Here is a 14905-nt window from a genome sequence, read left to right as displayed (position 1 = left end):
CCTTACCCTTAATTGTAATATTGCTTTGAAAAAGCTGAACTGAAAGTGCCAAACGTGGCACGAAAGTGCCAAATACAGCGAGCAATGGGGGAGCAAAACACGGCGAACAAATCTTTCAGCGAAACGAAAGCCAACACGCGGCAAGTTTGAATGTGTAGACTAACTACATGCTTAAAACCCGGCGTGTATGTGGGCGGAGGGGCCTGAGTGTGTTAAATATAACAATATATTGTACATTTATTTAAGATTTACGTTTTTTCTCTTTTTCCCTTAATTGGTTACCGTTTTCACTTGATTCGTGAACCAGATGGTGGGAATATGCTCCAATTAGTGTACTGCAAAAAAAATATATATATATATTTATATATATATATATATATATATATATATATATTGCAGACAGTAAAGTTGCATATATATTGCAGTACACTGACTGGTCCATTTTCGTACCATTTGGTTCTCCTGATAAGTTTTCCTGAATCTTTTTCAGCAGATAAAATTCTAACAGACTTATTCATCAATTTCTGTTGTCTACCTGTAAGGACAGCTACACAATATATAAGAGATGTATTAAATCAGAACAAGGAGTAAAAGAAACATCATAAACATCAAATATGAAAAAAATATTTCACTAAAAATGTATTTTTGCTTTTCAGATTCTTTACTATTTTGACATTGGCTTCACGGTTATATTTACTACAGAAATCGTTTTAAAGGTGAGCATTCAATGAAGAAAACCAATCTCTCTCTGTATTCATATGAGTCAAACACAGTAGTATAGTATAGTCAAACACAATACTTAAACACAGATCTGCACACCAGTCAAGCTTTCAAATTTGCAGTGATGTTACTACTGCAAGGGATTCTGGGTAGGCATATGCAAATCAGTTCTTCAAAGACTTTTTTTCACATTTGTACCTCATTATTCTGTTTTAAACATGGATTCCTTTGTGTTTATGCTTGCTGTATACAACAACTTTGAAACACAACTCAGGAAGAGATATAAAGCCAGTGAACAATTCATGGACTCATTCGTTGTTAATGCAACTCATCAGCATTATGTTGGTTACTGGCTTGCTATTGAGGCTTGGCGTCATTTGCAGAGCAGAAACCAAGAAAGTTATGGTGGGGAAAAATAGTGGTTAAATACCACCTGAAGTTAGTGAATATTCAATACATTGCTATCTGAGTACTAACACCACACCAATCTCATACCCATCTCATGTTACTCCTCCTTCAAATCCTCCTTTCACACTGCTCTCTGGAATGCATGCTCTGTTTGCAAAATTACTAAATCCACTGCTGTCCACAACCTTTTCATCTCTTGTTTCCTAGACTTACTAGCCTTAACAGAAACATGGCCCTCCGCCTCTGACACTGTTAACCCTACATCTTTATCCTTTGGTGCTCTTCAACTTACCCACAACCCAAGACACTCCGACAGTAAAGGTGGTGGTGTAGGGTTTATTCTCTCGCCTCCCAGCTCCTTCAAAACTCTACCCACCCACCTTCCCTCTCTTTCTCATCATTTGAAATTCATTCGATTCGCCTTTTCAAACCCTTCTCTGCTAACATTGCCGTTATTTATTACCCCACGGTTCCACTCTCCTCTTCCTTGACCACTTTGCTGCCGGCTACCCTACTTCCCCTCCTCTAATATTCCATACCTAATTCTTGGGGACTTTAACATTCCCATTAACCCACCCCTGATCTCAGTAGCCTCTTAACTACTTTCAATTACTTTCTCCCTTGGGCTATCACAGTGTGCTTATTCTCCCACCATGTAGCTGGCAATACCCTTCACCTTATTTTCTCTTATGCATGTACAATGTTTTATACCTGCAACACTCCATTTCCTCTCTCTGATAACCACCTCTTATCACCCAACAACCTCAGCCTAACCCCCCTCAACTCAGGAGGAACCTTAATTCTATTGACCTCCAGCAGCTGTTAGTTAATAGTTAATATTGATTCACAACTGCTATGCATCCCTTCCCTCTCCTGTACCTCACTGGCCATCTCCACACATAACGCTACCCTTACCTCTGCCTTGAACGCTGCAGCCCCTCTCTGCACCTAGAGAAGGACACGCCCCCAACCGTCGCATATTAAATCAACACGCTACATGCAAAGATTCCCCGTTGTTCTGAACGCTGCTAGAGGGAGTCTCGCACCCAGGCAGACTTTCTCCACTTTAGAGTCATATTGCATTCATAGAGCACAGCCCTTGCCCTCGCCAAACAGTCATACTTTTACTCTCTCATTTGTTCATGCTCCCGCAATCCCAGGCATCTCTTTGACACCTTTAACTCTCTTCTTCGCCCTGCTGTGGCCACCCCCCAAACTAACCTTAGAGCAAATAGCTTTGCATGCTAATTCTCCCCACCTTGCCCCTCCCTTTCTCAACCACACGTAGATCATGCCATTCCTACCCTTCAAACTTTCTCCCCGGCTACTGAACAAGAGGTGGCTGCACTTCTCTCCTTTCGTCCCACCACTTGCCCACTTGATGCTGTCCTATCTCAACTTTCAGATCTCTTTTTCCTTCTGTTGTGCCTTCCTTAAACACACATCTTCAACTGCTCTCTCTCTTCTAGCGTTGTCCCTGCTGCCCTTAAATATGCCGCTGTAGTGCCCATCATGAAAAAAATAATCTCTTGACCCCTTCTCACTAGCATCCCACATCCCTGCTCCCATTTTCCTCACAGCTTCTGGAAAGACTTGTCTTTACCCGTTTGGCTCACTTTCTCAATTCCAACTCTCTCCTTGACCCTTTTTAATCTGGCTTCTGCCCCCTCCACTCTACTGAAACGGCTCTTATCAAAGTTACCAACTACCTAATCGCAGCTAAATCTTGACCTCTCTGATGCCTTTGACACTGTTGATAGTGTTCTACTTCTTTAAACTCTTCAATCACTCAGTCTCTGTGACACTGTCCTCTTGTGGTTTTCATCGTATCTCTCCCAACGCTCATTCAGTGTCTTCTTCTCTAATGATTCCTCCTCCCTTAGTCCTGTCTCGGTTGGAGTCCATGAAGGCTCTGTCCTTGGTCCCTTTATATTTTCTCTTTATACTGCCTCTCTTGGCAAACGTATTACCTCATGTGGATTCCACTACCACTGATGACACTCTCAGATATATCTTTCCTCCCCAGACCTCTCCTCTGCCATCCTGCAATGTGTCACTGCTTGCCTTTCTTCCATCTCTGACTGGATGTCCTCCCGCTTTCTGAAACTCAATCTCTCTAAAACTGAGCTCCTTGTCTTTCCTCCCCCTAATACTGATCCTGCGTTTTCCTCTCCTTTCAAGTTAGTGGTACCCAGAGCAGTCCATCCTTGCAAGTGCGCTGTCTTGGAGTTATATTTTATTCTGGCCTCACCTTTGAGCCTCGCATCCAGGCTGTTACCAAATCCTGTAGATTCCACCTTAAAAACATAGCCTGCATCTGCCCCTTTCTTACACAAGATGCTACTAAGGACCTTGTTCATGCTCTAGTAATCTCTTGCATGGAATACTAAAACCCTCTCCTAAGTGATCTTTACAAAAGCCGTATTGCTCCGCTGCAGTCTGTAATGAATGCTGCCGCCAGATTGATTTTCCTTTCCAGTCGGACCTCTCACAACTCACCTCTCTGTCACTCCTTACATTGGCTTCCTATATCCTATAGGAATAAATTCAAAGTACTAATCCATACCTATTAAGCATTGAACAAGTCTAGTCCCTCCTACATCTCTTCACTGATCCATAGGTATGCCCCTTCTCAGTCTCTACACTCTCCTCATGACTTTCTATTATCTGCTGCTCACACACGTACGGCCAACTCATGCTTGCAGAACTTCGCACAGATGTCGCCCTTCCTTTGGAAGCCTGCCTACCACCATCAGACTCACCTCTAGTCTTCAATCATTTAAGAAGTGCCTTAAAAACCATCTCTTTAGGAAAGCGTATGGCCTCCCAGAGTAACCTAGAGAGCAGGTTACTCTGGGAGGCCATAAGCTTTCCTAAAGACTCTCTCCTTCAGCTCTGCTTTACTCCCACCTTTTTTGATTGCTATCTCCTGTACTATTGTGTTTTATACCCCACCTCCTCTAGACTGTAAGCTCGTTTGAGCAGGGTCCTCTTCAACCTATCGTTAATGTAAGTTTTTTTGTAATTGTCTTATTTATTGTTAAATCTCCCCCTTTTATAATGCTATCCTATTAATGATATTTTATTTTCTCTATGTTCAATAGCAATCTTAATAGAGGTTAACTAATAAGAACAATTTATTGCTCATATCTGCTTATATTTCTGTTTTCAAATTCAGTCTTTGTGTTCCAATTGATTTCTTTTCCTCACATTTTTGCTTAACTAACGTTCTTGTTCATCTTCTATTTTATGATTATATCTGTCACTATCTATATCTCTTACAGATGACCACTTATGGTGCTTTTCTACACAAAGGATCATTCTGCAGAAACTACTTTAACATTCTTGATCTCTTGGTTGTTGGAGTTTCTCTTATCTCATTTGGTATCCAGTAAGTTAACTCTTAATTGTGTAACTGTATGATCTGTTATTAGTTAATATTTTGTCATTTTCACAAACATCTTCCATATTAATTATCCAACATTTGTCACTCTCAGTGTAATATTTTAAACAATATATTTGTCAAACAAATTCAAAATACAGACTACTCACCAGTATGAGAGGTCGGCCTGGGAGAATAAAGGATAATCACCAGGATTGAGAGCGATGTTCAGGTGATAATCCGGTTACTTGGAATATAATAGGGAAAATCCAGAAGGTTTGTTAAAGTCCAATCCGGTTTGGCAACATGTGAGGATATTTCTGGGATGATAAATATTATATAAAAAAAATGTATATCTTGGCACTGTTTCCCCAATTAATGATTTAAAGCTGAGAATTACCCACTATTTTAATTCTCATAGATCCTAGAGTAAGTTTCATTAGTAGATTTTATTTCACTAATTAATCACAACGTAATTATAAAAAATATAATTTATAGTGACAATAATAATAATAATAATAATAATAATAATAATAAAATATAACATGCGTGACAATCAGTGAATATTTAGGTATAACATAAGTATACAATATGGCAGTGGTTTAACACAATATAGACAGCTAAATAACAAGTTAGCATTATGCATGCTGTCTAAGATTTACGACAGGACAATTTACTTTGAAATCAAGTGAACACAGAACACAGCATCTCACAGCAGCACAGCGTAAAGCAATAAAAACTTAGTCTGACAGGCAAATCACACTGAATTAACTCTTTCACTGTTAGCTACAATCGTCATAGGCAAGATATCCTATTATATTGCAATTTTACAACTACAATAATTCTCATACCAGATAATTCACTATTCCTGTGTCCATCTAATAAGAATAATTCTAACCAGGTTTTATGTTTGCAAAATGTTAACTTTCCTAATTAGGATTCTCTATTTCTAAATTACGTAAGCTAACATATCTGAATAATTGCCTGGTATTCTATTTTTAAAGTTAAAAGTAATATAGAGTTCATTGGTCCACCTGCAGGAATGGAATTACGAATTCTATATATTATTTACGAATCATGACTCCTTAAATATTGGAATCACCAGCTTTTATCCAAGTATATTCTGCCTTTTAATAAAATCAATTAATGTAATATAATTAAATTACACGAAACCAGCATAATTACCAGTTATGTTGTAGAAATTATTATCAGGCATGTAGATATGTCCCAGGGATTTTTAATGCAAGAATGATGAGAATTGTGGAAAAAAATTGAAAAGTTCTGAAGTTGTGTTAGTTGGAAAAGATACAAATAATTAGGTGTGTCCAGCTTTGGCTCCAGATGTTAGATCTTAGATGTTAAGTGTGAGTCTTGAGTTTATGTCTAAGAATCAGAGTCCAAGAGTGATTTTAAGTGTAAGAGTCTGAGCGTTTGAGAGTTTAAGTATCTCTCTCTCCTTTGTCCTTCATTTTTAAAGGAGAAATTCAAATACGTCACTAGTTAATAGTAACCATTAGTGAACTGTGGGCGTGTCTTCCCTACAGACTATCATCTAGATTTTGGTCAGTAGATGGCACAATTACATTACTGAAAATTCTTGTCAGGGTGTCCATTTACCTTTTTGTATAATGGTTTGACTGTATTTTGTGATGTGTTTGATGTCATCTGTTTATATTTTTATGGCTACTATTCGTCACAGAAGCTGTCATCTTCAAAGGCTTTGGTTGGTTTTCAACCAGCCAGAGTGTCTGGTTTTTCGGTCGTAATTTTAGAATTGGCGCGTGTAGCCTTAATTTCACCTTTCCTTAGAATGCAACCTATTTTTAGAAAGTAAAATTAATTACTTAGTGTTATATGTCATTGGTAATCCTGTGTGTAGCTACATAGTTAATATTATTTATACATGTCTATTACATATATTCCACTAACATTAGTAAATAACATGACATTTTTTCATTGATATTATATCCATGAATATTCTTTATTATTAACATAGTACTAATTATATACGATTAATATAATAATAGTAAATTACATGTGGATATTGTGTGTGTATATATATATATATATGTAAATATATATATGTATACATTTGTCTCTGGGTTGGTACATTCCTCCCCCTCACCCCCCCACCCTCCCCTTTGCGGTAGACATCTCAGATTTGATCTCTGCCAAATGTTTACATAAGTGACATTCCTTAGCTCAGACATGAATGGAGTTACAGAGAGATAAATTTGTGTCTGTCTTAGCCTCTGTCTTAACACAAAATGTCTGCCAGTATAAATATACTGACAAACAGTAAATCAGTTCATAGGAATATCCAGGAGAAGGGTCAAATCCAATCAGGTTCAGCATCAATTAATAAGTATATAAGGAGAATCCATAAGAAGTATCAAAGTCCAATCAGGGTCGTAACAAGTAATAAGCAAATAATTTTAGCTGGGATTTAACTTGAAGCGTCCCTGGGACTTGGTAGAAAGGTACCTGTAGCAGAGTAAATAGGTGTCAACTGCACACAGGTAGAGACATTAATTGAGCACTGAGACATTGAAGTTGAAAGTTTAAATAGGTGGATCTATAAAGTTCAATTAGACTCTTAAAGTGATAGATTGGAAAGTGAATCGAACCATTTAAATGAACCGTTACATTCAGTCTATTTAACTTCTCTTTCTTGTTTCCTAAATTAAAGGACCTTTTAATTGGATCAACAGGTAAATAATATCATCCCACATTACTAAAAATATAGCATTTATAGCTTGGGAAGTAGTTTTCTGTCTTCACCATCATTTGAACTTTAGGTACACTGATATTATTATTATTATCATATAATTTATATAGTGCCATCAGATTCCGTAGCGCTGTACAATGGGTAGACTAACAGACATGTAATTGTAACCAGACAACTGGACGTACAGGAACAGAGAGGTGGAGGGCCCTGCTCAATGAGCTTACATTCTATAAAATGCGAACAGTGCTATGTGTCAGGGTACCTGTGGTCTCTACCTCCAAAAGAGGTAGAGACTTAGCTGTTCCACCATTCAGACGGTCTGATGACTCCCTTCCCTGCGGTATATCCGGTCATGCAAGGCCGGCCGCGAGGGAGTGACTGCCCTTTACACCATCTAGGCAGGAAGTCATCATCAGGACACTCCCCCGGATCAACCTGTCAGTCAATTGCTGCAGGACCAATCAGGACGTCTCGGAGGTGTGGTTACTGCTCTGAACAGGGTATTTAACAGAGCTTCCTTCATTAGCTCATTGCCCTGTCGTGGTTCTAGCTTGTTCTAGTCACTCAGTGCTTGTGTTTTCTATTATCCCTTTTGGTTTTGACCCGGCTTGTTTACCTTACTCTGCTTATCTCTGTTACCCTTGATTTGGCTTGTCTCTCGCTTACCTGTCTTCTGTTACCCTCGACCTCGGCTTGTCTTTGACCATTCTATACTGTACTACTTACGTTAGTCCGGCCATTCTAAGGTCCGGTATACGTATCTGGCTACTGTTTGTACTCTGCGTGTTGGATCCCTGTCCCGATCCTGACATTACGACAGGGCCAATGGATCCTGCAAGTACAAACAGTCAGCTGGCTGCTCCTGATCCTAGGTTTGAAGCCATGGATCACAGAATGGATCAGATGGCGCTTGCGCTACAGGCTCTATTAGCTGGTGCCAATAACCCACCAGAGGAGATACGTAATACCCCTGTTTCTCCTGTCGGTTCAGGTCTAGAGGTAGCCACAGTGGGTGCTTCTTCTCACATTACCCCCCCAGTACGCTATGGTGGGGCTCCTGAGAAGTGTCGTGGTTTTTTAAACCAAATTAGTATCCACTTTGAATTGCAACCTCGCTCTTATCCTACAGATAGGGCAAAAGTAGGATTTATTATCACCCTACTCATTGAGAAAGCTCTGAGATGGGCCAACCCACTATGGGAGAACGATAATCCATTAGTTTATAACTATAACGCATTTGTAGCTGCTTTTAGAAGAACATTTGACCCTCCAGGTAGAAAGGTTAATGCAGCCAGATTACTGTTGCGCCTGAGACAGGAGAACCAAACACTGGTGGATTATGCACTAGAGTTCAGGTCTCTGGCGGCAGAAATCAAGTGGAATGAGCAGGCGTATATGGATGTATTTTTGAATGGCCTATCTGATGTAATCCTTGATGAGGTTGCTACCAGAGAACTCCCTGAGAATTTAGAGGATTTAATTTCATTCATCTCTCGTATAGATGAACGTCTAAGAGAGAGACAGAACACTCGAGAGAGGAACCAGAGACCTTCTTTTAGGTTAGCTCCCGCTGTTCCAAGTCCTGACTCCACGATATCTTTGCTTACTGAACCTATGCAGATAGGGTATACCCGCCTCTCTGAGGAGGAAAGACAGCACAGGAGAAGAGAGGGTTTGTGTATGTATTGTGGAGCCAAGGGTCATTTACTCTCGAACTGTTCTAACCGCCCGGGAAACGCTCGCACCTAAGTCTCTCTAGAGGACAGGCCTTGGGTGTTTCTATTTTGTCCTCTACTCCTGATTATAAAGATCACAGGCTTCTGCTACCAGTTTCCTTAACTTGGGGGAAGGAAGTAGTAAAGGCTATGGCATTGATAGATTCCGGTGCTGCTGAGAATTTTATCGACCAAGCCTTTGCTAGTAAGAACAATTTCCCATCCCAGCTAAGGGAGACACCTTTGGCCGTTGAGGCCATAGATGGTAGACCACTACTAGACCCTGTTATCTTTCGTGAGACCATACCCATTAATTTAAATGTTGGTATCCTACACGTGGAGAATTTATCTCTTCTGCTCATTTCGTCTCCTTCCGTTCCCATAGTTCTGGGGTACCCATGGTTGAAAAAACATAACCCTATTATCGATTGGGAGTTAGGAGAGATACTCTCGTGGGGCCAGGGCTGCCAGGATCGGTGTTTGTGCAAGGTTTCTCCATTAGCTAATATTAACATACCGGAGAATCCTACTCAGTCCACAGAAAGACAAATACCAGACCTTTACCTAGACTTAAGGGCAGTGTTTGACAAGAAGAATGCCGATTCTTTGCCTCCACACAGGTCATTTGACTGTAAGATTAAGCTTCTACCCGGCACTATGCCTCCGAGGGGCCATGTATATCCTTTGTCTGTTCAGGAAAACTCGGTTCTAGAGGAGTATATTCGGGAGAATTTAGAAAAGGGATTCATCAGGAGGTCTTCTTCTCCGGCCGGGGCTGGGTTCTTTTTCATTAAGAAGAAGGATGGCACGCTGAGACCTTGTATCGATTACCGAGGCTTGAATAAAATAACTGTCAGAAATGCCTATCCTATCCCACTGATTACCGAGTTATTTGATCGTCTTAAGGGCTCCAAAATCTTCACCAAGTTAGATCTCAGAGGGGCTTACAATTTGGTGAGAATCCAGCAAGGTCACGAGTGGATGACGGCATTCAATACCCGGTATGGCCATTACGAATACACTGTGATGCCATTTGGACTATGCAATGCTCCTGCAGTATTTCAAGATTTGATTAATGAGGTACTTAGGGAGTTTCAGCATGATTGTGTTATCGTTTACCTGGACGACATACTAATACACTCTAAGGAGATTGAGACTCACCATAGACAGGTCAGAAAGGTATTACACAAGCTGCTGCAACATGGTCTATATTGCAAATTGGAGAAGTGCAGTTTTGATCAGTCTCAGGTAGACTTTCTTGGATACGTGATTTCTGGGGAAGGTTTTAAAATGGATCCTGTAAAACTTCAATCTATTTTAGACTGGCCCTTGCCCAAAGGACTCAAGGCTATCCAAAGGTTTATTGGTTTTTCCAACTACTATAGGCGCTTCATTAAAGGATACTCCTCTATCATTGCGCCTATTACCAATATGACCAAACAAGGGGCTGATACTAAGTTCTGGTCTAAGGAGGCTCTGGGTGCTTTCAAGACTCTCAAGGAACTTTTTGCCTCGGCTCCCATTCTAGTCCATCCTGATACGACTCTGCCTTTCTTGCTCGAGGTAGATGCCTCTGAGACAGCAGTTGGGGCTGTTCTGTCTCAAAGGTTAGGGGTGGATAAACCGTTACACCCTTGTGGTTTCTTCTCTAAGAAATTTTCTGGGCCTGAGAGCAGATATGACATCGGGGAAAGGGAACTGTTAGCAGTCATTAAAGCCTTAAAGGAGTGGAGACATTTGTTGGAGGGGACCCTACACCCTATTACGATTTTGACGGACCACAAAAACTTGTCCTATATTGGGGAGGCTAAGCGCTTATCCTCTAGACAAGCTCGTTGGTCCTTATTCCTGACTCACTTCAATTATGTACTGACTTACAGACCTGGTTCTAAAAACTCTAAAGCCGATGCATTATCTCGCCAATATGAACCTTCTACTGTACCTGAACCAGTTCTTTCTTCTATAGTTCCGAAATGCAATATCATTGCTAATACGAATCTCAGGATTCATTCTCCATTATTGGCCGAGATCATTAAGTTGCAACATCTAGCACCTAAACAGACTCCTGCGGGCCGTCATTTCGTTCCTCCTGCTCTTCAACTGGAACTTTTACAGTGTTTACATAATAGCAAGATGGCGGGACATCCTGGTATTCGCAAGACTTACGCGTTGATCTCTAAGGACTTCTGGTGGCCTGCTTTACGGAGGGATGTTGAGGAGTTCATCGCTGCATGTGAAGTTTGTACTAAAACCAAACAACCCCATACGCTTCCATGTGGACTCCTGCAACCCTTGGAGGTTCCAGAGAAACCATGGTCCTGTTTGGCCATGGACTTTATTGTCGATCTACCTATCTCTAAAAGACAGACTGTTATCCTCACCGTGGTTGACAGGTTTACTAGGATGGCACACTTCATTCCCCTGCCTAAACTTCCGTCTTCTCCCGAATTGGCAGAGATATTCGCCAAGGAGATTTTTCGCCTACATGGGATACCCTCTCAAATTGTATCGGACAGAGGCTCCCAATTTGTTTCCCGCTTTTGGAGGTCCTTCTGCTCTCAACTTGGTATTAAATTAAACTTTTCTTCTGCCTATCATCCTCAGTCTAACGGAGCTGCTGAACGTACCAACCAGAAAATTGAACAATATTTACGATGCTTTGTTTCTGAACACCAGGATGATTGGGTCGGTTTGATTCCTTGGGCGGAGTTTGCACACAACAATCTCGTTTGCGATTCTACTCATTCAAGCCCCTTCTTCATGAATTATGGTTTTCATCCGTCTATTCTTCCTTCGGATTCTCCTTCCCACGGGGTGCCGTCGGTTGATGTTCATGTTGCCAATTTGAGGAAGTTGTGGGATCAAACTCGACAAATCCTTGTGCACAACTCTATGTTGGTCAAGAAACACGCTGATAAACGTAGAAGGGCGGCTCCGGTCTTTGTTCCAGGTGATAGGGTATGGCTGAGCACGAGGAACATCCGTTTAAAAGTGCCCTCCATGAAGTTCGCTCCTCGGTATATTGGACCCTACAGGGTGCTGACCCGTATCAATCCGGTTGCGTATCGTTTAGCTCTTCCTAATACCTTACGCATTCCGAACTCGTTTCACGTTTCATTGCTGAAACCACTCATATGTAACAGATTTTCCTCCACAATAGCCCCTCCTCGCTCCGTTCAGGTGGAGGGTCAGGAGGAGTATGAGGTCAACTCTATTATTGATTCTCGAATCTCCCGGGGGAGAGTACAATATCTGGTTGATTGGAAGGGATATGGTCCTGAGGAGAGGAGTTGGGTACCTCAGGAGGATGTTCATGCTCCCCGTCTCCGCAGGGCGTATCACTCTCGCTTCCCATCTCGTCCCGGTTCATTCCGCCCGGTGGGCGTATCTGAGAGGGGGGGTACTGTCAGGGTACCTGTGGTCTCTACCTCCAAAAGAGGTAGAGACTTAGCTGTTCCACCATTCAGACGGTCTGATGACTCCCTTCCCTGCGGTATATCCGGTCATGCAAGGCCGGCCGCGAGGGAGTGACTGCCCTTTACACCATCTAGGCAGGAAGTCATCATCAGGACACTCCCCCGGATCAACCTGTCAGTCAATTGCTGCAGGACCAATCAGGACGTCTCGGAGGTGTGGTTACTGCTCTGAACAGGGTATTTAACAGAGCTTCCTTCATTAGCTCATTGCCCTGTCGTGGTTCTAGCTTGTTCTAGTCACTCAGTGCTTGTGTTTTCTATTATCCCTTTTGGTTTTGACCCGGCTTGTTTACCTTACTCTGCTTATCTCTGTTACCCTTGATTTGGCTTGTCTCTCGCTTACCTGTCTTCTGTTACCCTCGACCTCGGCTTGTCTTTGACCATTCTATACTGTACTACTTACGTTAGTCCGGCCATTCTAAGGTCCGGTATACGTATCTGGCTACTGTTTGTACTCTGCGTGTTGGATCCCTGTCCCGATCCTGACACTATGGTAATCCACTAATTGTCTAATGCTTCAAAAACAGCTCCTTGTTACCTAATTAATGTACATAGTTACATAATTATTATTGATATTTATTCCACAGCTTATTCCACAGCACTTTACAATAAAAGGGGAATTTATCAAATGAGACAATAACAAAGTGTAACAGGAGCAATAGGTAGTTAAGGGACCCTGCTCAAACAAGCTTATAGTCTAAAGGCGGTGGGTTATAAAAACACAATAGAAAGGGCATTGTGGGAGACAGAAACCCTACACCACCACCTTTACTGTCAGACTGTCTTGTGCATAAACTGTAGACCACCATATGATAATGAGGCAGGTATAGCTGTGTCAGAAGGAGAGAGCCAAATTTCAGTTAAAGCAAGTAAGTTTAGGGGGAGCGTAAGATAAATAAGTCATGGATAGAAGTAGATTTAGTTACGTTGCACACAGAGCGTGCATTTCAGAGGGCAGAATGGAAGGGAGAGTTTAAAGGGAGAGTTACATGGATGGATATACAATTGGAGAGGTTTTTGGGGTGGACACAAAGTAGGTAGGTAGAGGTGGGACCAGGGTTTGAAGAGACATCGCCAGCTGCCAGGAGTAGAAGCATAGAAAGTAAGAGAAGGTGGGAGTAAGATTTAAATGTTTGTATTTTGAGGATTTACAAGGAGTTGGAGGAGAAAGTGTGGATAGGTATGAGTATATTGTATGGGATGAACAGAGAGAGGAGGGAAGTAAACCAGAAGCAATGAAGATGGTGTCAGCAGGGTCAGGTAAGCAGAGATTTTAGTAATCAGAGAAGTCAGGGTGAAACTGAAAAATAGTAGAGGGAACATTGTAAAGTAGTGTTTTGTTATAGATGAGGAAAGTATAAGGGCAACTAGGACCATAGGAGAGTATGGAGGGGTGAATGGTTAACTGGTCTGTGGCATGTGAATGGAGGTATTACAGGTGAGGAGAAGATGATAGATATGATTGGTGTGTTTGTACCCTAAAAATAAAATCCCCTGATAGCCCTCATCTAGGTGACCAACATATCCAAAAATCACTCAGATCAGTTCAGGGGTTCAGAAATTTCCTGGAAGTCATTTATTTAACCGACCACAGGCATGGTCCCATAGCCAAAAATAGTTCCATAGAATCGCAGCTAACTGCCGCTGGAGGACCGACAGGGAACCGCAAGGTTTCATGTCGAAAATAGTTCCAGGGCATTCGCGGCCCCCTGAAGTCTATTCACGGTTTTGGTCCATGCGAACAAGATGGCCACCACCTCGTGCAGCCACCCAGACGAACACTTAGACCACTGTGGTGGAAATTGCAACAATGTATCTATTAAGCGTAACCCCTTAAGGACACATGACATGTGTGACATGTCATGATTCCCTTTTATTCCAGAAGTTTGGTCCTTAAGGGGTTAACAAGCTCCAGGGTGGTCTCCGGTTCGTGTGGCTATTCGGAGGAGCCTGTTTGACAGCCTCCTACCCTGTGACTATGGCCCCTGCAATAGACCTGGCTAAAATACTTCAAACAGTTCAAACAGCTCTGTTTGTGCAATTGGAACTACATGGTTCGTTTACCGAACAATCGCATGAACCAGAGACAACCCTGTAGCTTGTTAACACCTATTAACAACTTGGAACGTTTCTCACCGCAGTGTTCTACTTGTTCGTCTCGGTGGCCACAATACCTATGGGCAACCACGAGGTGCCAGCCATCTTGTTCACATGAACACAGGCAGTGGTGTTTGGGAATGAATCTCATGGAACTAAAATCGGATACAGAAACTCCCGGACACCGCTGGACTTCCATCATCACCTGTGTTTGATTCTATTCAACTTAGAAGGGCACTGTTCGGTGAGATCATTCGTCTGGATGAGTGGAACAAGCTCCAAGGTAAGACTATTGACTCTGTTTGGTAGTTTGTTTGTTTTCAAACTACCGAACCAGACCGACCGCAAGCCCTGATGCTCTGGAACTGTTTTGGGCATG

General features: G+C 41.9%; 1 protein-coding gene across 1 annotated transcript in view; it reads left to right on the top strand.

The window, feature by feature from the left end:
• CACNA1S (calcium voltage-gated channel subunit alpha1 S) overlaps positions 1–14905 on the top strand; it is a 307567-nt gene that overhangs the window by 218260 nt on the left and 74402 nt on the right. Inside the window, exons 20-21 of the mRNA XM_063453212.1 lie at positions 657–716; positions 4413–4519. Of these exons, the coding sequence (XP_063309282.1) occupies positions 657–716; positions 4413–4519 (167 nt within the window). The remainder of the gene's footprint in view (positions 1–656; positions 717–4412; positions 4520–14905) is intronic.

Source organism: Pelobates fuscus, chromosome 1, assembly GCF_036172605.1.
Source record: "Pelobates fuscus isolate aPelFus1 chromosome 1, aPelFus1.pri, whole genome shotgun sequence".
Lineage (NCBI taxonomy): Eukaryota > Metazoa > Chordata > Amphibia > Anura > Pelobatidae > Pelobates > Pelobates fuscus.
This window is presented reverse-complemented; position numbering and strand designations above follow the sequence as displayed.